Source organism: Lissotriton helveticus, chromosome 6 (assembly GCF_964261635.1).
Source record: "Lissotriton helveticus chromosome 6, aLisHel1.1, whole genome shotgun sequence".
NCBI classification, from domain to species: Eukaryota; Metazoa; Chordata; class Amphibia; order Caudata; family Salamandridae; genus Lissotriton; species Lissotriton helveticus.
In genome coordinates this window covers 1,386,828,429-1,386,849,744 of record NC_136067.1, presented here as the reverse complement: position 1 = coordinate 1,386,849,744, position 21,316 = coordinate 1,386,828,429, and the positions used below count along the sequence as shown (strand labels likewise).

At 44.0% G+C, this 21,316-nt stretch overlaps 1 protein-coding gene across 1 annotated transcript in view; it reads left to right on the top strand.

Moving 5' to 3' along the window:
* Window positions 1–21,316, top strand: part of CDC40 (cell division cycle 40) — a 405,957-nt gene that overhangs the window by 93,083 nt on the left and 291,558 nt on the right. Inside the window, exon 2 of the mRNA XM_078649170.1 lies at window positions 8,837–8,923. Coding sequence (XP_078505296.1) covers window positions 8,837–8,923 — 87 coding nt within the window. The remainder of the gene's footprint in view (window positions 1–8,836; window positions 8,924–21,316) is intronic.

Below are 21,316 nucleotides of genomic sequence, written 5' to 3'. Positions count from 1 at the left end.
GTTACTATGAACGACCCGCCCATGTGCTCCCATACCAAACACCTCTCTACATCTTACTGTATCCACCCCATACCCACCGCATAACCTCTCCCCACAGTTTGTTCGTAGATTTAGACTAGGCACTTCTATATCGAGCAGATCACCTGGGACAATGCTCCACTGTTGAGCAAAGTCAACATCTAAAGCAGTTCGACCCTACACCTAAGCACCATACACCTCAGATGATGAAAAACATGCACACATCTCTTTTTCATTATTACTAATGATTGTCATGTCGGATTGCCCTACCTACAGTTACAAGGTTTAAAAAAATAAAGAATATATTTTCTTTTTCATTTATTTTTTTATTTTTATATTTCTTTCTATTAAAAAATAAACAAAGAAAACAGCAAGGCATCAATAAAGTACACAAAGCAAATAGACTGTACATGGGCGGACCATCAGTACACAGACCACAATATAAAAGGGGAATATGATTGGGGGGGAAGGGGAGAGGAAGAAGTAATAAGAGGCATCAAATATACTTTGCAGTCAAGGTCAGGGGGAAATCGGGGGATCAAATACAACAGTCTCAGGTGGTACACAGATATCTCCTCTATAGCGATTCCAGGGGGCCCAGATTTTATGCCACTTTCGGGGACGACCTCGAGCCACATATACAGTCTTTTCCCTGAACATACACCAATCAATGTCGTCTATCCAACCCTCAATAGTAGGAGGCCGCTGGGATCCCCACAATTGTGCAATATTGCGTTTAGCAATCATCATTCCCATGGTTACCTATTGTGTCCCGGCTACAGTATGATCAGTGGGCTCCCAAACATTTAACAGGCATCGCCTGGCTTCAGGCAAAAGTGCCACACCTGTAACTTCCTGAAGCACCCTGTGGACCCTGCACCAATAATCCGCCACTTTCCCACACTCCCAGATGATGTGCATAAACGTGGCCAGCTGGCCACAACCCCGCCTACACAGACCCTCCTCAGAAAAACCCATCTAAACCAAGCGGGGACCCGTGACATATACTCTATGTAATATTTTGAGTTGGACCAGTCTCAGGCGAGCCGGATTCGCGACCTCCTTCGGTGAGGAGATCGCAGATTGCCAATCCTCATCATCTAGTTCCAGACCGTCACGGGTCCATTGATCTCGCAATAGCAACAAAAGGTCTGCTCTATGGTTGATCAGTTTTTTTTATACACTAGGGAGATGGTACTATCCGGTACATAGCCATCCAGAACACGGTCCTCCAGTGGAGTAGACTCGGGTATCTGCAATTCTTTTTCATTTTTGACTTGCAAATACATTTGCTTAGTTACACTATATTAAGTGCACACGGCATTTAGCCTTGCCACACAATACAATTGCAAAACATAAAACCTTAATGATAGAAGGCACTCCTTTGCACAACACACACAGGAACAGAAATAAACTTTAAGAAAACGTTTAAGTTAGGGGTTTGCACTGGCTGGGTGCAGCAGCCTTGCAGGGCCCAGGCTCCGAGAATGTTTATCTATAGGCGATAACGGATGTCATTGGTTATCGATAACACTGCTTCTGGAGATTTCTGTTGAAAACTTCCCACTTAAGCAATGTTGACAGTTGGGGGAAAGTTTGAGGGTTCTGCCAAGGTAGCAGGGACACACTCACAAACCATGTTGCACACATGGCACTTGCAGTGTGCAGAGATAAATGTCATGACTGGACATTTATTGAAGGTAAAAATCACATTTGGAACTACCTATCCAGTGCAGGGTCCTGAACACAAATAAATCGCCCCAAAGTATCCAGGGCAAATGAGACCATATGCACACCAGAAACCCTGCCTGTGCATTATTTGACAAATACAGACTCCCCATCAACAACAATTCGACCCCCTCCAAACTCCCCACCTCAAATGCAAAGCGCCCCTCCAGATCCGCCTCAATCACTGTGCTTTGAAAGGGCACCACCGCACATATCCATATTGACGCTTCTCTGGCATAGTCCTAATAGGCAGTGCAGAAGCATTTACCCTTCAGCTTTTTTGAAGTTAAAGGTCCTCTCCCCTCTTGATGAGTTTCCTGTAAGAAGGCCACATGTCTCACGTCTTTTGATGTATTGATGGAACGAGTGGAACCTGGCCCCCGTTTCCAGTCCACGAATATTCCAGGTAAGAAAGGGTATTTTAGCCATTCAGCAAACAAAGCAGATAGGTGAAGCGTACCATGCCTCCTCCACAGGAAGTCCCCAGGCGTGCTACAATTAAAGTATGATGAGAGGCTCAATTAAAACAACAACATAGAATCCTCAACTCTCAGTCCCAGGACGGATGAGCAACATCTGGCTGCTCAAATAGAATAGTTAACATAATGCTGTAATTTCATGGGCCCTACAATGCAGCAATCCTTTGGTCGCAGAGTACCCAAAGGGGGTCTTGAGCATTGTTCAGTATGTGCTATGCTTGGTCTGACCAGTAGCAGAGAAGGTCCACTATTAGCTGCAGTGTAAACCAGTATGAATTTCTGTTTGACAGCACTTTTAATTTTGCAGGAAACAAGAGGGAGTACTTTACACCCCACCTCGCTCTCAATTTGCGTTTCACACCCTTAAAGACTATCTCCGACGCTGGACTGCAATAGTATAATCTGGTAAAAGGAAAAGGTTTGCGTTATTGAACGTGCTGCGGCTCAACTGCCAGGCAGCCTGCAGTACTGTGTTCTTGTCTCAGAAGTTCAGTAACCTCCCCACCACAGATCTCCGGAGAGCACCAGGTGGGGTCTGCACAGCAGGCCCCTGGTGTGCTCCCTCAGCCGTGAAGTGGGGGGGGGATAGCCACTCTGGTGTGATGGCAGTGGACAAACAAGCTTTAAAGAAGCCTACTGAAAACAAACATTTCGGACAATTTCCCTTCCAACTACTTGATCCTACTGGTGAAGTCACTAAACTGTTTCGTGAGAGATTGAGTCTGCAGCTGGAGCTCGGACATGGTGGATTTTGTACCTTTCCCCCTGTCTGCAAGCTTCCTCTGGTCCTCTCTCAGTAGTCGTAACTCCAGTGCCACATCATCGACCCTACCCCCAATGCACTGCCGGGTCGCTGTGATCGTGTTAAGTAGGGTGTCCAACTTCAGGGCCATTGGGTCTGCATCCGGTTGAGACTGAAGTGGCGCGGTTCTCATGGCCGGATCTCCAGGGAACATGTGCAAATGGTGAGGGAGGGGGGGGGTGGCTGGCCTTTGCTAACTACTGCAGCACCATTGTCATCTGCCTGTGGCAGCACACGTGATCTCTCTACAGGAGATGATGGCATCAGCTAGCCAGCGGGGCTGTGGGACATAATACAGCCTCGCCGTCCCCCAGTGTCGTGCTTCAAGCCCAACTGCAACAGGGAAGCTCGTGCAGCCAATCTCCACTTCTCTGGGGCTGTCTCCCTCAGGAAGTTTATCCTCCCATTCCCAGGCAGCTAGTAGCTCAGCCTGAATGTCCCCTAGACTGAGCAAGTGTGTTTAAGGGCACTTAGGAGTAGGTGCTACAGTCCAGCACCCCAATAAGGTCAAATCTATGTCTGTGCGGTGAGGTAGAGTCCAGGTGAGCATATCCGAAGTGACTGGGTGGGGAGGGCAACCCCAAGAAACAGTCTCCAGGCCCCCTCTATCACCAGTGCCGTCTGTGCTCACGCCACTCTGCTGGGACTTCCTGTACTACAGCCGAGGCTGTAGTTTGCAGTCCCCGTGCCCCTCCTCATACCAATGCTTAAGTGGAGGGCCACCTTGTCACCGGCGACTGCCCTCTGTCTTTGAGGTCCTGGCATGCTGACAGATGACTGGCCCTCTCGCAGGAGCTTCAGCAAAACACGTCCGCCATGCATGGTAATTTGAATGAGCAGCTGTTAATTTCAGGAGCTTTTTCAGAGACTGTTTTATATTGTGCAGGAATATAGTATGTGTATAAAATAACCTGATATTTACCCTATATGATTTTTTGGGGATCTCCTTTGGCAAGATTAAAATTGCGTGAATGCAGGCACAGTCAATGGTTCATCATTCTTCTGGTTGGCATGTTTTGACTGGACCTTGGTTAGCCCATTCCAGGGTCGCTGTTTTTTTTAGGACCCACTATCACCTCTATCAGTTGTAGTCAGTCCCTGATCTGCACCGAATATATTATGAAAGGTGGCATTGAGTCTATCTGATTTGTCACACATATAGCGGCATGAAGGAAAGGCAAGCCCGTCTGCGCCCATCCGTGCCTGGAACGCGCCTTGCGCAAGAACCCCATGCCTTTTCAAAAGTAAAGAGACTCCTGGTCTGTCCTATACCAGAAACTTTAAATCTACGTAGTCCCTGCAGTATACTAGTTTGTCCCTCTTCCTTGGACTTCAGCACACTCTAATATAATAAGACAAATAGCAGTCCCTTGTGTCCATTTCAGTTCAGTTAAACCCCTCAACACCCTCCTACACCCCGGCTCAGGAATTCCCCCTGCTTTCTCCTTTTGTTGAGAGGACCCCAGTTAGCCATTTGGGATTGCTGATCAACGCTCGATCCTTTATCAAAAATAAGGTAGAAGCTGCAGAGTTGATTACCCATGAGCCTGACGGTGTCTTTGTTACAGAGACTTGGGCTAAAGACTGTTCTTGCCTCGACTTGGTTGATGCTGTTTCTCTAGGCTACTCAATCGAGCACCACGACAGAGCTTGTAGAATAGGGGGTAGGTTAGCAGTCCTATATAAATGTAAGTATACCTGCATTTTTAACTCATTCGATGACTCCGATCCCTGTGAATCATTATTTTTTTCTCTAAAAATTGGCCCCAATTAATCTTTTGCAGGCATTCTAGTCTACAGGCTACCTGGACCTAGGTCGACCTTTATATCCAAGTTTGTTCACTTACTAGAACCGTACCTGGGTAAAAGTAATCTGTGCTAGGGGACTTTAACTTCCATCTGGAGGGTGATATCTTCAAGGACACTTTGACTTTCAAAGAAATATCATGCTGTGGACTGTCTCAAATAGTTATGACTGCCACTCCTAAAGCTGGCCACACCTTGGATGTTATTTTTTTACTAATGATGTCCGGATCAAAGTTGTTAATCCTCTGCCACTTACCTGAACTGACCATTTTGCTGTTCCCTTTTCCGTTTCCTGGTCCTCTTCCCAGGAACCACCAAATGGTAGTAAGAACCCCTTAAAAGGAACTGGAAAGGCCTCCGTGCAGAAACACCATCCCAGACCTTTAATAACTGCAAATGGACTGCTCATGAGAACGCTGAATTAGAGGCCATAGAATTTTCTTTGTGGCTCTCCGCATACATTGATATCATGGCCCCACTTAAGGTAATTCACATATACGAAGAAAGACGCCCACAGCACCATGGTTTTCAGAAAGACTTAGACTGGTTAGACAGGCTTGTCGTTACCAGGAACAAGCATGGGGGAAATCTTATCTCCAACCTGAAAGAATTGCTGAATATAAAGCAGCTATTGGGGAGGAAAAGTTGCTGTACTGTACCAATGAGATTGCTTCAACTAAGTCCACTAAAGATCTTTTCAAGTTGATCAACCTCTTATCTGTCCCCTTAGATCCTTTGTGCATCGAGAACTCCCAGGATTTCTGCGACCAAATGGCAAAATTCTTCTATTACAAAGTTGTGGATATATACAAAGATCTGTACATTTACAACTCTAATCTCTCGAACTCCTTGCATGTAGAGTCTCAGGAAGAATCTGGCCTTCAAAGAAATCGGTCTACTAAAGACAACCCCACAGCAAGCTTAGTGTGTTTTACTCTGTTAACACAACAGCAGACAGAACATTACCTGCTCGGTGCTACATCGGCTCCATACCAGAACCCTGCCCCCCCCCCCTAATATCCTACAACTAGGAGCAAAGAGCATAGTTCCCCATATTACTGAAACCCTGAATAAAGTTATTGAATCTGGGTGTTTCCCTCAAATTTGGAAAAAGGCGGTAGTTGAGCTTCTGCTGAAAAAGTCCAATTTGGATCCTGCAAAACTAAAGTTATTGTCCCATTTCCCTGCTGCCTGTACCCACTAAACTCCTCGAGAAACATCTGAACCTTCAGAGTATGAACTATCTTGAACAATTCCAACTCCTAGACTCATCTCAATTTGGCTTTAGGAGCAACCATGGGACTAAGACTCACTAGTATCTCCAGTCAACATCATCCGCTCCATGGTGGATGCTGGGGCGGCTTCCGTTTTTTTTCTGGACCTCTCGGCAGCCTTCAATACCATCTCCCCGACCCGGCTTGTCGATCGGCTCCAGTGACTGGGGATCACAGACGTGGAACTTTAAGTCCGGGCATCTCTTCTAAGTGACGGGTCACAGATTGTGATGGAGGATCAGTTTTGCTTGGAGTCCATAATGATGCCATGTGGGGTGCCTCAGGGCTCCTCTGAGTTCCACACTGTTCAACTTGTATGTCTCCCCGCTGGCAAAACGTATTAGATTGTTTGGGCTTCAAGCTTTGTCTTTTGCTGATGACACCAACATCTTCATATCTATCTTTAGGGACATCAATGCGACTGCCTCCAATATTTAAAAACTTTATGCAGGTAGTGGCCACATGGATGGAGAGAAACTACTTACGTCTAAATGGGGAACAAGGCGGAGGTTCTTATGTTTGTTGGGCAACCTTCTGAATGGTTTAATCTGTGGTGGCCAGATAGGCTGGAGGCTTTACCTACTCCAACAGACTTTGCAAAGAATCTTGGAGTAGTGGTCAATAGAAATCTATTGTTTGATTTGCAGGTAAACAGGAATGTTTCTACCTGTTTTTAGATAATTAAATCGCTGAGGAAAGTGTTTTCCTTTATTCTACTTCATGCACGTAAACAAGTGGCTTTGGCACTCATCTTGTCCAGGTTAAATTATTGTAATGCTCTGCTCTTTACCTGGACATTAATGTCACTCACTTTAAATTGACTTAATTTGGCTATAGCCTACAATATATATTTTACATCACAAAACAAGGTTCTGGGAATATTAATCATCTTTTATTTTACCTTAAAACACAACAGATTCCCAGCTATATAATATATTTCTTTTGTGGGACAGTTTATCTTTTCTGTAGTGAAATAATTCCTCTTTACATTGTAGGAACGATGGAGGATACAGTGATTAACTGAACCTCAGGGTCCACAAATACTCACAGAAAAGCCATTCTTTTTAAAGTTTACTTCCGTGCTCACATGTGAATAGAGGGTTGGCATTTTGCCACATAGGGTAATTGACCAGATGGCAATTTCCCTAGTAATTCAGAAAAAAAGCATCTCATCAGTCTTGAGTGACAGCTTGCGTTTGAGGCTTCATGAAGGAGGGAGAAAGTGGTTGTGGTCATCCCATGCTTAGGCGCGCTTACTTAAGTGGTGAATGAATGGCCCTATATTCTTTCTTAAACATCCCCTCTAGCTATGGGAGTCCAGCCTACATTGCAGCGGAAGCTACTTGTATATAGAGTCCCACCTTGAGCTGGTTGCCCATGGGCTTTGGGAAAGCGCGAAGCATTGGGAGTTGGCCTTGTATTTGATTGTCTCCTTGATCCATTTGGGGCACTCTGATTAATTAGTGGGCTTCCTTGTAGGACCTATTGGTTCTGCTTAGGAGCAATCTTTATAGAGTTTTTACCTGGGGAGAGGGGCATGGATGCGCCCTCCCCCGTGATGATTTTCTCAAGGTTGAGTGTTGGAGAGTGGAAATATGGGTGCAAATGTTACTTCACTTTCCTTGGGATATCCCAGATCTCATTTTCCTGGATGTACACATGCTAATTGATCTTTGCATTAAATGATTCCACCAGTAACAGTACTAATCCATTTTAAAGTGCAGGCTTGATGGTTCTGTTTGGTCATTTAGATTATCATTCTACATCTTGCTAGGGTCAACACTGAGCGAAGGCACAAAAATACCCTTGTATCCCAAAGCAGCCATGATTACTTATGTAATCAGACCGAGTTGTAATTGAAAGGCAACAAGCATTGGATGAACACATTTACTATGTATTCAGTAAAATCCCTGCTTTGGTTAAAATCTGAGTCAATCTTTCCCTATAAGAGTTCAATGTGTGAAAACCCTGGAAGCGCAGCATGCCACTGGAAACCTATTTTGTTTGTAGCCTGTCAAGAAACCATATTATTAAAGATTAGATCTCGACCAACCTTCTGTAGATTAAGCACCAATAAGCAGTGAGGGGAGGCGTCTGCTTGATTTACTTGATTTATTTGAACCTCAGCCCATCATTAGCAGTGGTCTTTTACTTTCTTGAAAAATGAACTATTTTGTGGTTCAATGTGAATGTATGACTGAGAAACCGTAAACAAAATGATCAACTTTTTTCACCCTGCCAGGCTGCAGACTATAATTTTGGACAGCAATGCTTTTTAATCAGTCAGCAATTGTTGGAGAACCATGTTTTAGGGAGAAGTAAAAAGCAGGCATTGATACACATGTATTTGACTACTTTAGTGTCTTTTAGAAATGTAAAGGAAGTGGTGTATGAATATTGTAATGACTTTGTACTTCATACTTTGTCATTTTGGCCATTGGGTGAGAAATGTTTAGACTTTGAGTGTTTTTACCTTTTTTTGTTAAGTAAACTTTGTGATATTTAGAATTACTAAAACCGTATTTTTCATAGACGTTTAAAGTGACATAATTTCAAAAGCAAGCATTAGCTGGAATCAAAAAGACCCTTACAATTATGCTTTTGAACTACTAAATATTGTTTGGCAAATGTAAATGTACCAATAAATTGAGCTGATTTTAATGTAGTTTGGTCTGCCATGTGGAGTCAAGGTTATTTGTTGAATTTAATGTTGTCCTTTTTTGTTTTAGGAAGATGTTGAGACAGGAGTTCACCTTGACCCTTCCCTCAAAGAAGTCACCTATAATCCCACATATGACACCATGTTTGCACCCCAGGTAAGTGAGCTGTTCGTTATACATACGTCTATGAACAAATCTGGCCCCAATACACAACTGTGTCTAAGGCCTAACCACAAGTTATAATTTATGGTTAAGATGTACTTCTCTTTCTGTTACTATTTAGACCCAATATTGCTATTGTTAGTGCAGTAGTGCTTTATAAAGCTGCTACATAAATACAATCCACAGTCCAAATACAGAACTGTCCCTTATTATTGAAACATTCTTTTTGAGTGTCTTCTCTCAGCATGGAATTAAGATTTTTGCCTCCCAGTGATTTTATTTTCGTAGAATTTAAATGCTTTTCTTGAATATCCCAGCTGTGATTATTTTTCTCTCATCGGAATTATTCAGTTTAGGTTTCTCTAGCATGGAAATTTAGAGTACATGGAAGTGTTTCCTTTGAAGTACTGTTTAGTGTCCACTTTTTGGGCATGCACTTTACCCACATATATATATATAAAGATTGAAAAGAAAATATGACCGACTGTAGCATTTATTTACTGCCACACTTTACTGAGCCATGTATCTACTTTGTAAATGTAGTCCTCTACAAAGCACAACAACTGTTCTGTACAGTTTTTTATAGAGCTCAATGTCCTGTCGTTGACATGGGCTGTTGGTGGTAATTGCTTACTCAAGGTCTAGCTAGTTGAGTTATTACTAGCAGTGCAATATCTGTACAAAGGTTGGGGGTTGTGTCCATTGGTTGTGATTGTGCCTTTTAAGATGAGTTGAGCCCAGGCCGTTCAGTTTGGCTGCTCCCTGCCCCACAGTCTCTCCTTGCCAAGAGTCCTCTTCATTCCGAAACAAGTAATTTTGCATAACTTAAGATAGTTTTCGAGTTTTGTATGAGCTTCCTTGACTGTACAGCAAAAGCAAAAAAGGTCCATTTACGTTTGTTCTCAGTCCCATGAGGTCTGAGCATAGTTGTTCATCGGATTGACTCAAACATCTACTACTTTTAAATTGATTTGGAAAAGTATTTGTAGATAAGATTGGGAAATACAAGCATTTACAGATGAAAGCTTGTAATGGTACCTCCACACTTGTGGGAAGTGGGATTAGTTATTACCTTGCACATTGTCTTGACTTGCTGAGTCCTTGAAATGCTTCATCCCTCCTTCATGCATTGGTTTGGGAAGAGCGGCCTGGGCAGTATCACAGCCATGTGTGTGATTGCCTGCTGTTTTCTAGAGGGTAGGCTTTCATGTCCATTTACTGCTGAGGGGGTCTCCTTTGTTACATACATGTCCCCTTGCTCTGAGTGATGTTTGCAAGGGAGCATCAAAATTGTGCAGGGAGAAGGGCCTGTCTCATAGGTATGTGATAAGAACCATCATATTACCAGTAACAGATGCAGAAAGGAGGCTTTGCAGAAAGCAGTGGATTCAGAAATGTGAGTGGCAGTGTCTGGCCCTTTGAGTGGCAGAGTGGCATCAGCTACTACACAATACGTTTGACCCAGAAAGTGGACAGCCATAAGGGGCATAGCCTAGCCTACTCTTTGCAGGTGCATACTTATTGTTAAAAGAGGCCGAAGGTTTTCAACTAGTAACTACTTAGGGTCATTTATTATTCTGGGTACTAGTAAAAAGTCACTCTTCTGCGATGTTGTGACATTATAGGCATAAACACATGGAATATGTAAATTCACCATATCAACCTCATTGTATTCTACAACGTGTTACCTGGAGCCATTTTGAACTCCCTTTTTTACTCCGCAATGCATGCTGTATATTTGATACTTCCCAACCTTGCATTGAGAGTCCAGTGGCACGGAATACGTGTTGGCTGTATGGATAACTTGTTCTCTTCACTTGCTTTTTGTGTAAATATAAAATAGCTTCGAATAAGGAAGACTACAAACTTTGGACTCAAGCCCTCCTTGCTAGCGAGGTCAGTGGTGAATTGAGAGTAGTTATGGCAGTGCTGCTTGGCACAACTGACAAATTCCCGTGGTTACTAGGTTTCTTATTGTAACCTTAACATCCTTTGTCTGATCCTTTTTAGACAATTGTGTAAGCGTTCTTTCTCTTCTCAGCAAATAACCATAACTTAATTTACCAAAGTTTGGTGCCTTGAGAGAGTTTGTTGTGTTGCTATACTTTGGCACCGCCCAAAGAAAAGAACCATTGACCAAGCTCTATGGCCATGCGCAGCATCTTTGAGTGGAGGTCATACCATTATGTCACCTCCTGTGTTCAAAGTACCCACTACGTAGGCTCTCTCACTGTTGGCAGCAGAGTCTGGTTGCCCAGCCGCTGTTTCTCAAAAAGCATTGCCTATGACCTTCAACAGGTTCTAGGTACATGTGGTGGACTTGTGAAATGCCTAGTTCGAAGAGGTGCAACGCCGGCCCCTGCTGCCCAGTCGATGCTGGGAAGCCCTGACTTTTCAAGGGATCCCTGAAGCCCAATAAATATCTCTAAGTAATGACATGAGTACCCCTCATCCTATTCCACAGGGTGGCCCTGCCATTTTGAGTTATTCCACTACTTGCACTCAGAATTTGTATAGCCAGAGCCAGTTCTGCGTGGCCTATGGCTGTGCACAAAAGGCTGTGGGCACAGGGTATCCAGTCTTTATTACTTCAGTTGACACTTTAGCATTACTTGCTTTTTCCAGCTGATCCAAGATCATACACGCATAGTTTACTCAGATTTGGGGAACTAGTGCTGTGCCTCATGATCTGTGGGCCCCTGCTTCTGGATGCACAGATTCCTCAAATCAGTGCACTTGAAGGTCTTTTTTTGGGGGGGGGACCGGATGTCCCTTTTTATGATCCCATCTCCTCCCCCAAGACTAGTTGGGATTAGAAGACTCTTCACTTTCTCACTTTTGTCCTGTCATTTTTGGTGAAGTTTGGTGCAGTTGATAAGGAGAGGGGAAATAAAGTTTGGACTGGATCCCAAAAAACTGTTTTACAAATTGAACCTGAAAATCCTCGTAACATACTTAGATCTCAAAAACATCAAAGTAGCTAAATACAGATAAACTGCTTTAAATAGGCTTTCGGTACCAAGTTTTGTTTGCTTGCTATAGTTTCCTGCCTTTTTAAAGGAAAAGGTTGGGGACTTTTCCCATATTGAGGGTTGTTTGCATATCTGCTGCATATTCTTGAACATCGAGAAATTTTGACAAGGGCTGAAAAGTAGTCTCATTTGCTAAATTTCCCAAAGTGATGAAATCTCTCTATAGTTTTTAAAAGGGCAGGCCTGTTTGTTTATCTCGCATTTGACCAGACATTTTCAGAGCCAAAGCATGGAAAACAATAAAAAAAGCTTTGTTTAACCGTCAAGTGCATGTTGGTAGTCTTGAGAGAATGAAACGCCAGACTTGTTTAAAAAAAAAAAAAGTAAGTGTGGGGGGCGGGGTGTGTGGAGAGGATGGGATCTACTGCTGACTGTGAACATCCATGCCATTAAAGAATACAAACAGCAGAGTAGAAGAGTCCATGCTTTATTATGAAGATGTAGTTGGGCCATTGGTGTCTCCACTTATGCTGAACTCTCCTCAGTCTGTCTGACAGGCTAAAAACAAAATTGAAGAAGTACATTTCAATTTAACCATGAGCTGGGGCACAAGTAAGAGTACAAATATTGCTACACTTTGCAAAAGGCAAGGGCATAAGTTAATTTTCCCCAGCATTGTCTATTGGCTATTTTACATTGGGGCAATGTCCTATGCCTTTCTGGCATTTTCTAAGGGCCGGAAAGGTTGCCTGCCCCCCCCCCCCCCCCCCCCCCCCCACCTTGCCTATAAAATGCTAGAGCTATGTGTATCTTCTGGCTTGCCATTTGTGGATGTGGGACACAACAAAAGCTATCCAGTGTCCTGATCGTCCTTGTCCCACATTTTGTGTAGGCACGAAAGGCAGGAGCAACAGACTGCTTTTCCACTGTCTGCCCTGTTCGCAGTTCTCATCAGGGCACTAGGGTAGCTAAGAGCGGTCCTGGTCCTCCTTCCTTAGATGCATCTTAGTGCTCCTTTGGACGTTCATGTACCTTTTCAGTGAGTCGACATTCTATATAGAAAATGACCTTTTCCAAAATAACATGGCTGCTAATGGCACTGAACTCTTACACAATTAAGTTACACCACCGGATAACGTTTTGTAAATAATAACTCCACCATTTTATCTACTGCCATTATTTAACCTATTCACATTTATCAGGCTTTTTTGATCTTGTTTATTTCACTTGTGCTGTGATCCCTTACATGGCCGAACCCTTTTTCTTGTGTCATCTATGCATCCTTGTAACAATGTCTTATGCTTTACTATATATGTTGTCATACAGTAATTCCCAAACGTTTACAGGCATTCCCCTTCTTCAAAGGTAACCCTCTCTGCCACCGTACACCAATCCATATTTCTGCACGCGAGTACTTAGACTGTTGAACTGCCATCCACTGGGAGCCAATGAAACCCTTTCAGTCAGACCTTGAGGGGTGCTTCATGCTGTTCATGTGCTGGTAATAGAAGCACATAGCAGGCTGTAGCTAATTTTCTCAAACTGTTTCCAGTTTGCTCTTCTGAGCTGTAAGGTTCTTAACTGCAGGATTATGCTCTGCTCCAGCTCTTTATGATTTTGCTTACAATAATCATTTGCTCATTCTAACAGTCCTTCTTGAGTCCAGTTTTTAACTTAAGCAGACTGATTCTGCCCTGCAATCTTAGATACTTAAATAGCAGCTCAGCTCTTACAAGCTCGACAAGATGATCCCTTCTGAATATTAGCAAAGGTCCTCCGCTAGAATTCCCATCTTACCCTTACATTCCTAAAGATTTTGATGAAAGAGCTGGTTCTTCCATCTGTATTTGCACCCAAAAGATTTGTTTGCTTTTGTAGTATTTTTGTGGTGCACTTTGACACTGTTATCCAAGGAGACATCAACTGTAAATTTTGGTATAGACTGGCTAGACAGTGTTGCTTCTAGAAGTGGTCATCCACTTTTTAGGTCTCGCTGGCGTTGCAGCGCGAAGCGCTGCCGCCAACGAGACTTATAGCCGCCTTCCTCCCTGCCAAGGGAGTCAGAGCTGTGAACGAGCAGCTCCAAACCTGGGCACCAGCCGACTCAGGTCCGTGAACGCGCGGGAACGTCAACGTGCACGTTCACGCGCGTCACGCTCTTGTCCTCCCGCATCTCTTCCGAGGCGCGCTCCAGGCCGACTTGCGGTGTGCGTGTTCCAGCGTTTCTGTGGCCGGAGGTAGGTAAGTGAGGGCCGGGGGGATTTGTTTGTTTGTTTTCTCAGCTCTTTAGGTCTCCTCTAGATATTTTACCCATTTAATACTGCTTCGTTTTTAAATTTGAAATGCGACTTTCTCTTTAAAATCAAACGCAACTCGAAGGCTAGTAATTATTTTTTATTTATATATGCGTTATTATTCGGCACTCGCATCGCTTTTAACAAACAACGGAGGAGTATATGAAAACACTCACTGTCCTCTATGTGTTTTAAATAATCTGAACGTTCGCCATCTGTATCAATTCTTTTCTCAGAGATGATGTGAAACGGAAGCAAAAGTGGGCGGCAGAAATATCCAGGAACAGATTTCCTGTTAAGCTGTTTGTCTGTGCTTTTCTAGAAGCGAAAAAGTGTCGGTAAACACTTTTCTGTTCCAACACAGTAGCTGTTCATCATTAGTTTTCAGTTTCAGTCACAGTTAAGTATTACGGTGTAAATGCATGGGCAGTTATATGGAATCTGTGGTCAATCGGATATTTTTTTAACGCATTTTAATCAGGTGCATTGCAGTGCATTTGATTCTTAAGAGTAACCTCAAAGCCGCATTCCTGTGTTTGCCGCCTCGGTACAGAAACATTCTTCAGTGGGCTGCAAAGAGGGCTGTTGCACACTTTCCCTTTTTCATCAATGGCTGATCAGCAGCACACCCATTCTTCTACCTATGAAAGGCGCCCTGTGGAGAAAAAGCCATCACGCTAATCAGAGTGCGTCCAAGTTTAAGACCTTGAGAGAGAAGCAGAGTGTCCCTACACTATGGATATAGGTGTGTGCATGTTGTCATTCACGTTGCCCGCTTTTGAAATTGGATTGTCCTTTTCAGTTTTCAAGGACTTTAGACTGCTGATTTTTTCAGCAGTGGATGTCAAATACATAATTTTGCTCATGTTACTGCACGTTTCTCAAACATGCACAGCGAAAATCAGTGAATGGATATGGCGCTTTGCTGTACATTTGAGTTGTGGGCAAGCCAGTGTAAGGAAAATTCCATTGAGCTGTAGTGATACGTATTAAAAAACAAAAAGCTTTAGCAGCTATAAATCTGAAACTATGATTTCGAGATAAATACATACCTCTTTGAACAAGATGTTGGTCAGTGTACGCCTTTATGCCTTTTCCACATTTCTGTTGATATTAGTTGTAATATTATTGAAGCTAAACGTGTTCGCTAATTTCTCCCACTACTTGTAAATGTAATAATGTAACTTCTTGTTCTGTTTTCTTTTGGTCTAGTGACATTTATCTTTGCATTTTAGACTTGCACCTGTCATCAAAGAGTCATGATGGTTCTTTTGTAAATATTAACTTTTCCCCAAAGTAGAGATAATATTGATTTTAAGAGCCCACTTTGACTATGTGATTTGCACAACATGATCGATGCCTGGGGAAAAGGTTATCACGGCGTCGTATTTTCTGCCCAATTTTGTCATGTTTATAGTAAAAAAATGTTTTTTGTAGTAAGAACATTGATCTTACTGCTGCTCAAAATTAACTTGTTTCTGTCGTACCCACTTCCTTTGTCCCTGACTATCTTTTCTTTGTGGCATTAGATGAAGTGTGTCAGCCATACCCTCAGGAAGTGTTGTGATCCATTCACATCCATTTTAATAACTAGGCAAAAACACAAATGCACTCCACACCACACAGTTCCACCCTGCACAATTCCACAACTAACAATTCCAATAGAACCCAAATAATTCCACTCCACACCACATACATCCACTCCGCACCTAACAAAAACACATAGATAAAATACATTGTCATTTACAACACCAACACCTCTCTCTCAAATGCGAGACCAATTGCATTGCAAATGCTTGTTATGAATGAGCCTTCTCCTTCCAGATCTTGACATTTACGAGATAATAGACCGCTTTGAGAAAATTTACTTGACTTGAAACTAAATTGAATAGATGAGCAAGGCCAGCTGGGTGGCTAACACTTTTGTGACTAATTTCTCAATCTTCATTGTGCTTTTCCTACACTTTGAAGGTGCAGCCTTTACAGTAGCTGGGTATCTTAGAATGAGACTGTAATGAAACCCTCTGCGAAGTGTTGGAAAGAAATACCAAGCCTACACTGGGTCCTGGAGCTTTGCCCATTTTTAGAGTTTAAGGACCATATGTACAGATTTTAGGTGTAGCAATTACCTAATTGCTATTTTCTGTGAATTGCATTTAAGAAATCAATATTTCTAATTTATAAAACTAATTGGGTTTCATTTAGCTATTCCTACTGGGTCACAGATTGACCTACCTCATGAACATTAACGAGGAGGTGCAGTTTGCAACCCATTAAAAATTGCAGCCCTCACAGAGATAGTGACCTGCTGGGGTCAGCAGACCACCATGTATGTCTGTGATGGCTTTTTAATAAGCATTTTAATAAAGCAAATTTTTTTTATGCAGACCAATTTTCTTAATTGAATATGTGATGCGTTTCTATAAATAAAATGAAACATACATTTAATTTTTAAGAGTAAGCACTGGTCCCTGAGCTGTTAGTAAAAACTGAACATTTTGCGACTGTAATTCAGTGGCAAAAAATTCATATAGAGCACTGAAATTCGGTATCTGGAAGGTGCGCCCTAAACATGACCCTTCTAAGTACCGAATCGCTAAACATGTACTGCAATTTGGTAACCTGTTACCAAATCACAGTTTGTGCTCTGTACATATATAAATGCATTTTTGTGGTTGGAACAACCCGATTATGCAAAAATGCTTTTGTGCATGTGGCACTCAATGTCACATTGCATTCTTTTCTGTGATTATGGAATCAATGTCTGCCGAGGAAAGAAGAAAATTATTTAAAAGGGTGAGCAGTGAGACTTAAGACCAACTCTGCCCATCTTACTGTGAAAACGTAGCGACTGTATGAGACTTATTACGTGTATGGCGATGGAATAAATACATTATTGTGGAAAACCGCACCGCAGCACAACGTCAATGACTTATTTATGCCACATTTCAACTTGATTAGAGAAAGTGGGAGTGCATTTGCATACACCAGCCGCTAAAACCCTGACACTCCTTTGTGTAGAACGAGAATAAATAACATTTTCACAAAAGGATATGTGGTGTGCAAGTTAGGTTTATTGGCGTAGGATGATAATTGTTCACAAAGGCTGTAAAATGCTTGGGACTCTTCATAGAGCTAGATTCAAATTGTAATGGGGTTGTAGGAACTACAGTTCAATTTTTTTTCAAATTGGTGTTATTCGTTTTCGAAATTGAAAGAGAAATTATAGCAATAAAACAATACAGACCCATCACAAACCTGACCCCATAATTTAGCACATTCCATATCAAGCCGCCTAACTCCATATTATAAAATGCACATAAATTTCACACCGCTGGTCACCGATACAAGGGTCTCTAAACAACACTTCAGTGCTCGTCTGGCTCAGCAACCTGCATCAGATAGTAGTGGTACTGGGCCCATATATCTCCAGGGTGTGGTGGTTCCGGACTCAGTTTACTGTAAAGTTCAAGTTGATCAATACACTATGTAATCTATAATAGTAATTATTTTATTGTCTAGTGTGGCTATGTCCTCATTGCTTTGCTACCAAGCGTTTGGCTAACTGTGCAAGGAAGGTAAATTTAACATTAGCATAGGGGATCCTCTGTAGCCAACCCAGCAATGCCATCAATGGTAGGAACTGCATTTGTATCCTAATGCTTTTGTGGCAAGATTTCCTAGCTTGAAAGCTTTGATTAACCTACATTTCTCTTTTTGGAAATGCTGGGAAATTAGTGTTGTTTGATGGCATCTCTTTCTTACTGCCCTTCCGAGGACCTTGAATATAGTTTGCCTGGAAGTTGAACTATTTTGGGCTGGAAGGAAAGTAGGGAGCCCTATCAATTTCTAATTGACTTGTGAAATGGCTTGAATTGCAATCTTCAAAAGACATCTTTTAACCCTGAAACTTAAATTCCAGCTCGGAGACCCCCATGGAGATGTGGTCCTTGTCTCTTTGGAATGCTGCCATATTATCCTTCATTTAATTAATTTTCTCTTAGCAGTAAACTCAGCCGCTTCTCGAGTTATGCCCCAGCTAACCATCCTCTTTCATGTTTAGACTAGACTGGCGAAGTTGGTGGAAACAAATGCTCTTCAAAGATTTTGGCAGCACAAGGTGTAGTGAGTTTTGCAGCGTGAATCTTTCTGGATTCACTATGCTGTGCATATTCTGCAATCTGGTGGTTGGGTCCGGAATCGTAGTCTTTTTTCTTTTTTTTTTTTTTTTGTAGCCTAGGTGGGCGTCGACGTCCCACCATTTGGTGTACCTTCGGTGACGTCGGCGTGCTTCCGGCGGAAGCTACCACCCTTGGGCGCCATCTTCAGATTCTTTTTTCCGCCGTTGGGTCTGGATTGTCGCGTGAAGCTCCAGAAGTTTTGGAGGAGAAAAGGAGAAAATACAGCAAATATTCAACGGTAAAGAACTGAGAACATCGAGAGAAGAGGACCTTTAGGACTGAGACGACGAAGAAAGGAGAGAACTTCGAAATCTTCGATGTCCTCGGAGGAATGCGCACACAGGGGCCCCCCTGAGCGCAGGGATGTACAAGACGCCCTTTAAATTCTGCAAGAACTGCCACCACAAGTTCGCACAGAAGGACCAGCACCCAGTCTGCAACCTCTGCCTGCCAATAGACCACGAGAGCAGGGACTGCAACGCCTGCTCAGTCTTCAAGCCGAAGACACTCCGAATTCGAGAAAGACAGAGGACGGCTCACCACACGATGCAGGACAAGGGCCAAGCGCCGACGCTTTACGAACTTGACCTCTCCACCGACGATGAGGACAACATCGCCGAAGGACCAGATGACTTCACGGTCGCTGAGACCGATAAGAAACACCTGATAAGGTAGGAGAGTCTACGACCCCGAAAACTCCCACAGGGCCTCGAAAACCTGAGGCAGACTCTCGAAAGTCAGAGCACAGAGCCTCGAAAGGAGCACCGGCGCCGAGCAAATCGACGACCGAAGCTGCATCCTCCGAAAAAGAGCCCAGCGAATCCTCCGAGAAGGACTCCCGGAGGCAGAAGACCAGCGAAAAGCAAAGGTCATCGAAGCAAGCCCCCGAAAAAGGGCCTTCGACTTCGAAAGAAAAAGAGCCGAAGAAAGCTTCGACGACGCCGAAAAGAGCGGCCGAAACGCTCGACGGCGAGCAGGCCGCAGGAATGCAGAGAAAGAAAAGAAGGCTCGAGGCCGAAATGGAGAACATCCTTCAGAGAAAGAAGGACTTCGATGAAAAGATGAAAAGTTACAAGATCCCCTCGAAGCCGGCACCACCGACCGTCGCTGAGGTACAGGAGTTCGAGGAGTTCGACGTCGAAGAGCTGCCGAAAACTCCGGAACCTTCGGAGCACGAAGAGGAGGAAGACCTCTACTACACAGAGGGGGATTACGGGGAACAGCAGTCAAGCTACGGCTCAGGTTCCTCGACGGCCCAAGACCAGGAATGGCAGGACATCGAGGCCGAAAACCCAGAGGAGGCGGTGGAAACATACCCCTCGAGGCCATTGCCACCGGATGACATTGGGGCATACAATGAGGTGGTAAGAAAGGCGGCAACAGCTTATGGAATTAAGCTGGAAGAGGAGAAGCCAAAAGCAGACTTCCTGCTCGAGACATTGCTCCCCATACAGACAAGAAGCCAGTTCCTGCCCATGCTCAAGAGTATCACAGACCAGGTGAAGGAGGCCTTCAAGGACCCGGCTACATGCAGTTCTGTAACGCCGAGGACTGAGAAGAAGTACACATTCTCCTCCCAAGACCCAGCTTACATCAAGGGATCCGTCACAGCAGATTCTATCATCGCTGCAACGGCCAGGAAAAGGGCAAACGTCCCAACAACGTCTGGACCGCCACCTGACAAAGAAAGCAGGAGGATGGATCTAGCTGGCAGAAAGATTGAGAGGAACGCCGCAACGCACTGGCGGATGGCGAATTCCAACGCCCTCCTGAATAGGCATCAATGCCAGCACTGGGATGAGATGAGACAGTTGCTCAAGCACCTCCCGGAACAATACCGTGAGAGGGCAGCACACCTAGTGGAAGAAGGGTAGAGCATCGCCAATTCATGCCTGAAGACAGCCTTGGATGGGGCAGAAAGATCCAGCAGACTGATGGCTATAGGCATCACAGAAAGAAGGCAAGCCTGGCTCAGGATCTCAGGATTCAAGGCTGAGGTCCAGAATAACATCCTGAACACACCCTTCAACGGTGAAACACTGTTCGGAGCCCCAGTTGATGATAAGCTCACCCAACTGAAGAAGGACAACGAGACGGCAAGGTCCATGGGAGCCCTGCAGTTCAGAGGGATGAGAAGGGGCACTCCTACACGGAGGCCGAACGGCAGAGGTGGAAGCCAGCGAGGAGATTCTCACCAAAGTTTCCACCAGGGGCAACAGAGTGACAGCCAAGGCCACCAGGGCCAGCAGAGGCAAAGCTGGAACTACCAAGGCAGGGGCCAGTCCTTTCGGTCAAGAGGAAATGGACGGGGCCAGAGAAGGAGAGGCGATGAACAGCCCCCCTCTAAGTGACTTCGCACGAAAGAGGGTGCTCCACCACCCACACCCTCCGGGGGAGGAGCACGGAAAAAAAAGAGGAGAGGGCTACACGGACAAGACACAAAGGAACATGCAACGCCGGTAGGAGGAAGATTGAGATTTTTTTCTCCAGGAGTGGAGAAAAATAACAGACAAGTGGATACTCAATATTATGCAGTTCGGGTACTGCATAGAGTTGGAAAAGAGGCCACCAAACAGAAAACCAAAGAAAAGACAGCACTCAGGAACAGAGCTGCAACTACTGCAAGAGGAAGCCCAAGAACTCCTCCTCAAAGCGGCCATCGAACGAGTTCCTTTCAAAGAACGGAACATGGGAGTGTACTCCAACTACTTCCTTGTGCCAAAGGTGGACGAAAGTCTAAGACCCATCCTGGACCTACGGTTCCTGAACAAATACGTCAAAACCCAAAAATTCAAAATGACGTCCCTACAAGAGGTCATCCCACAAATAAAAGCAGGGGACTTCTTGTCCACCATAGACCTCAAAGATGCGTACCTGCACATCCTCATGAACAGGCAGCACAAGCACATGCTAAAGTTCACAGTAAACAAGGATCACTAC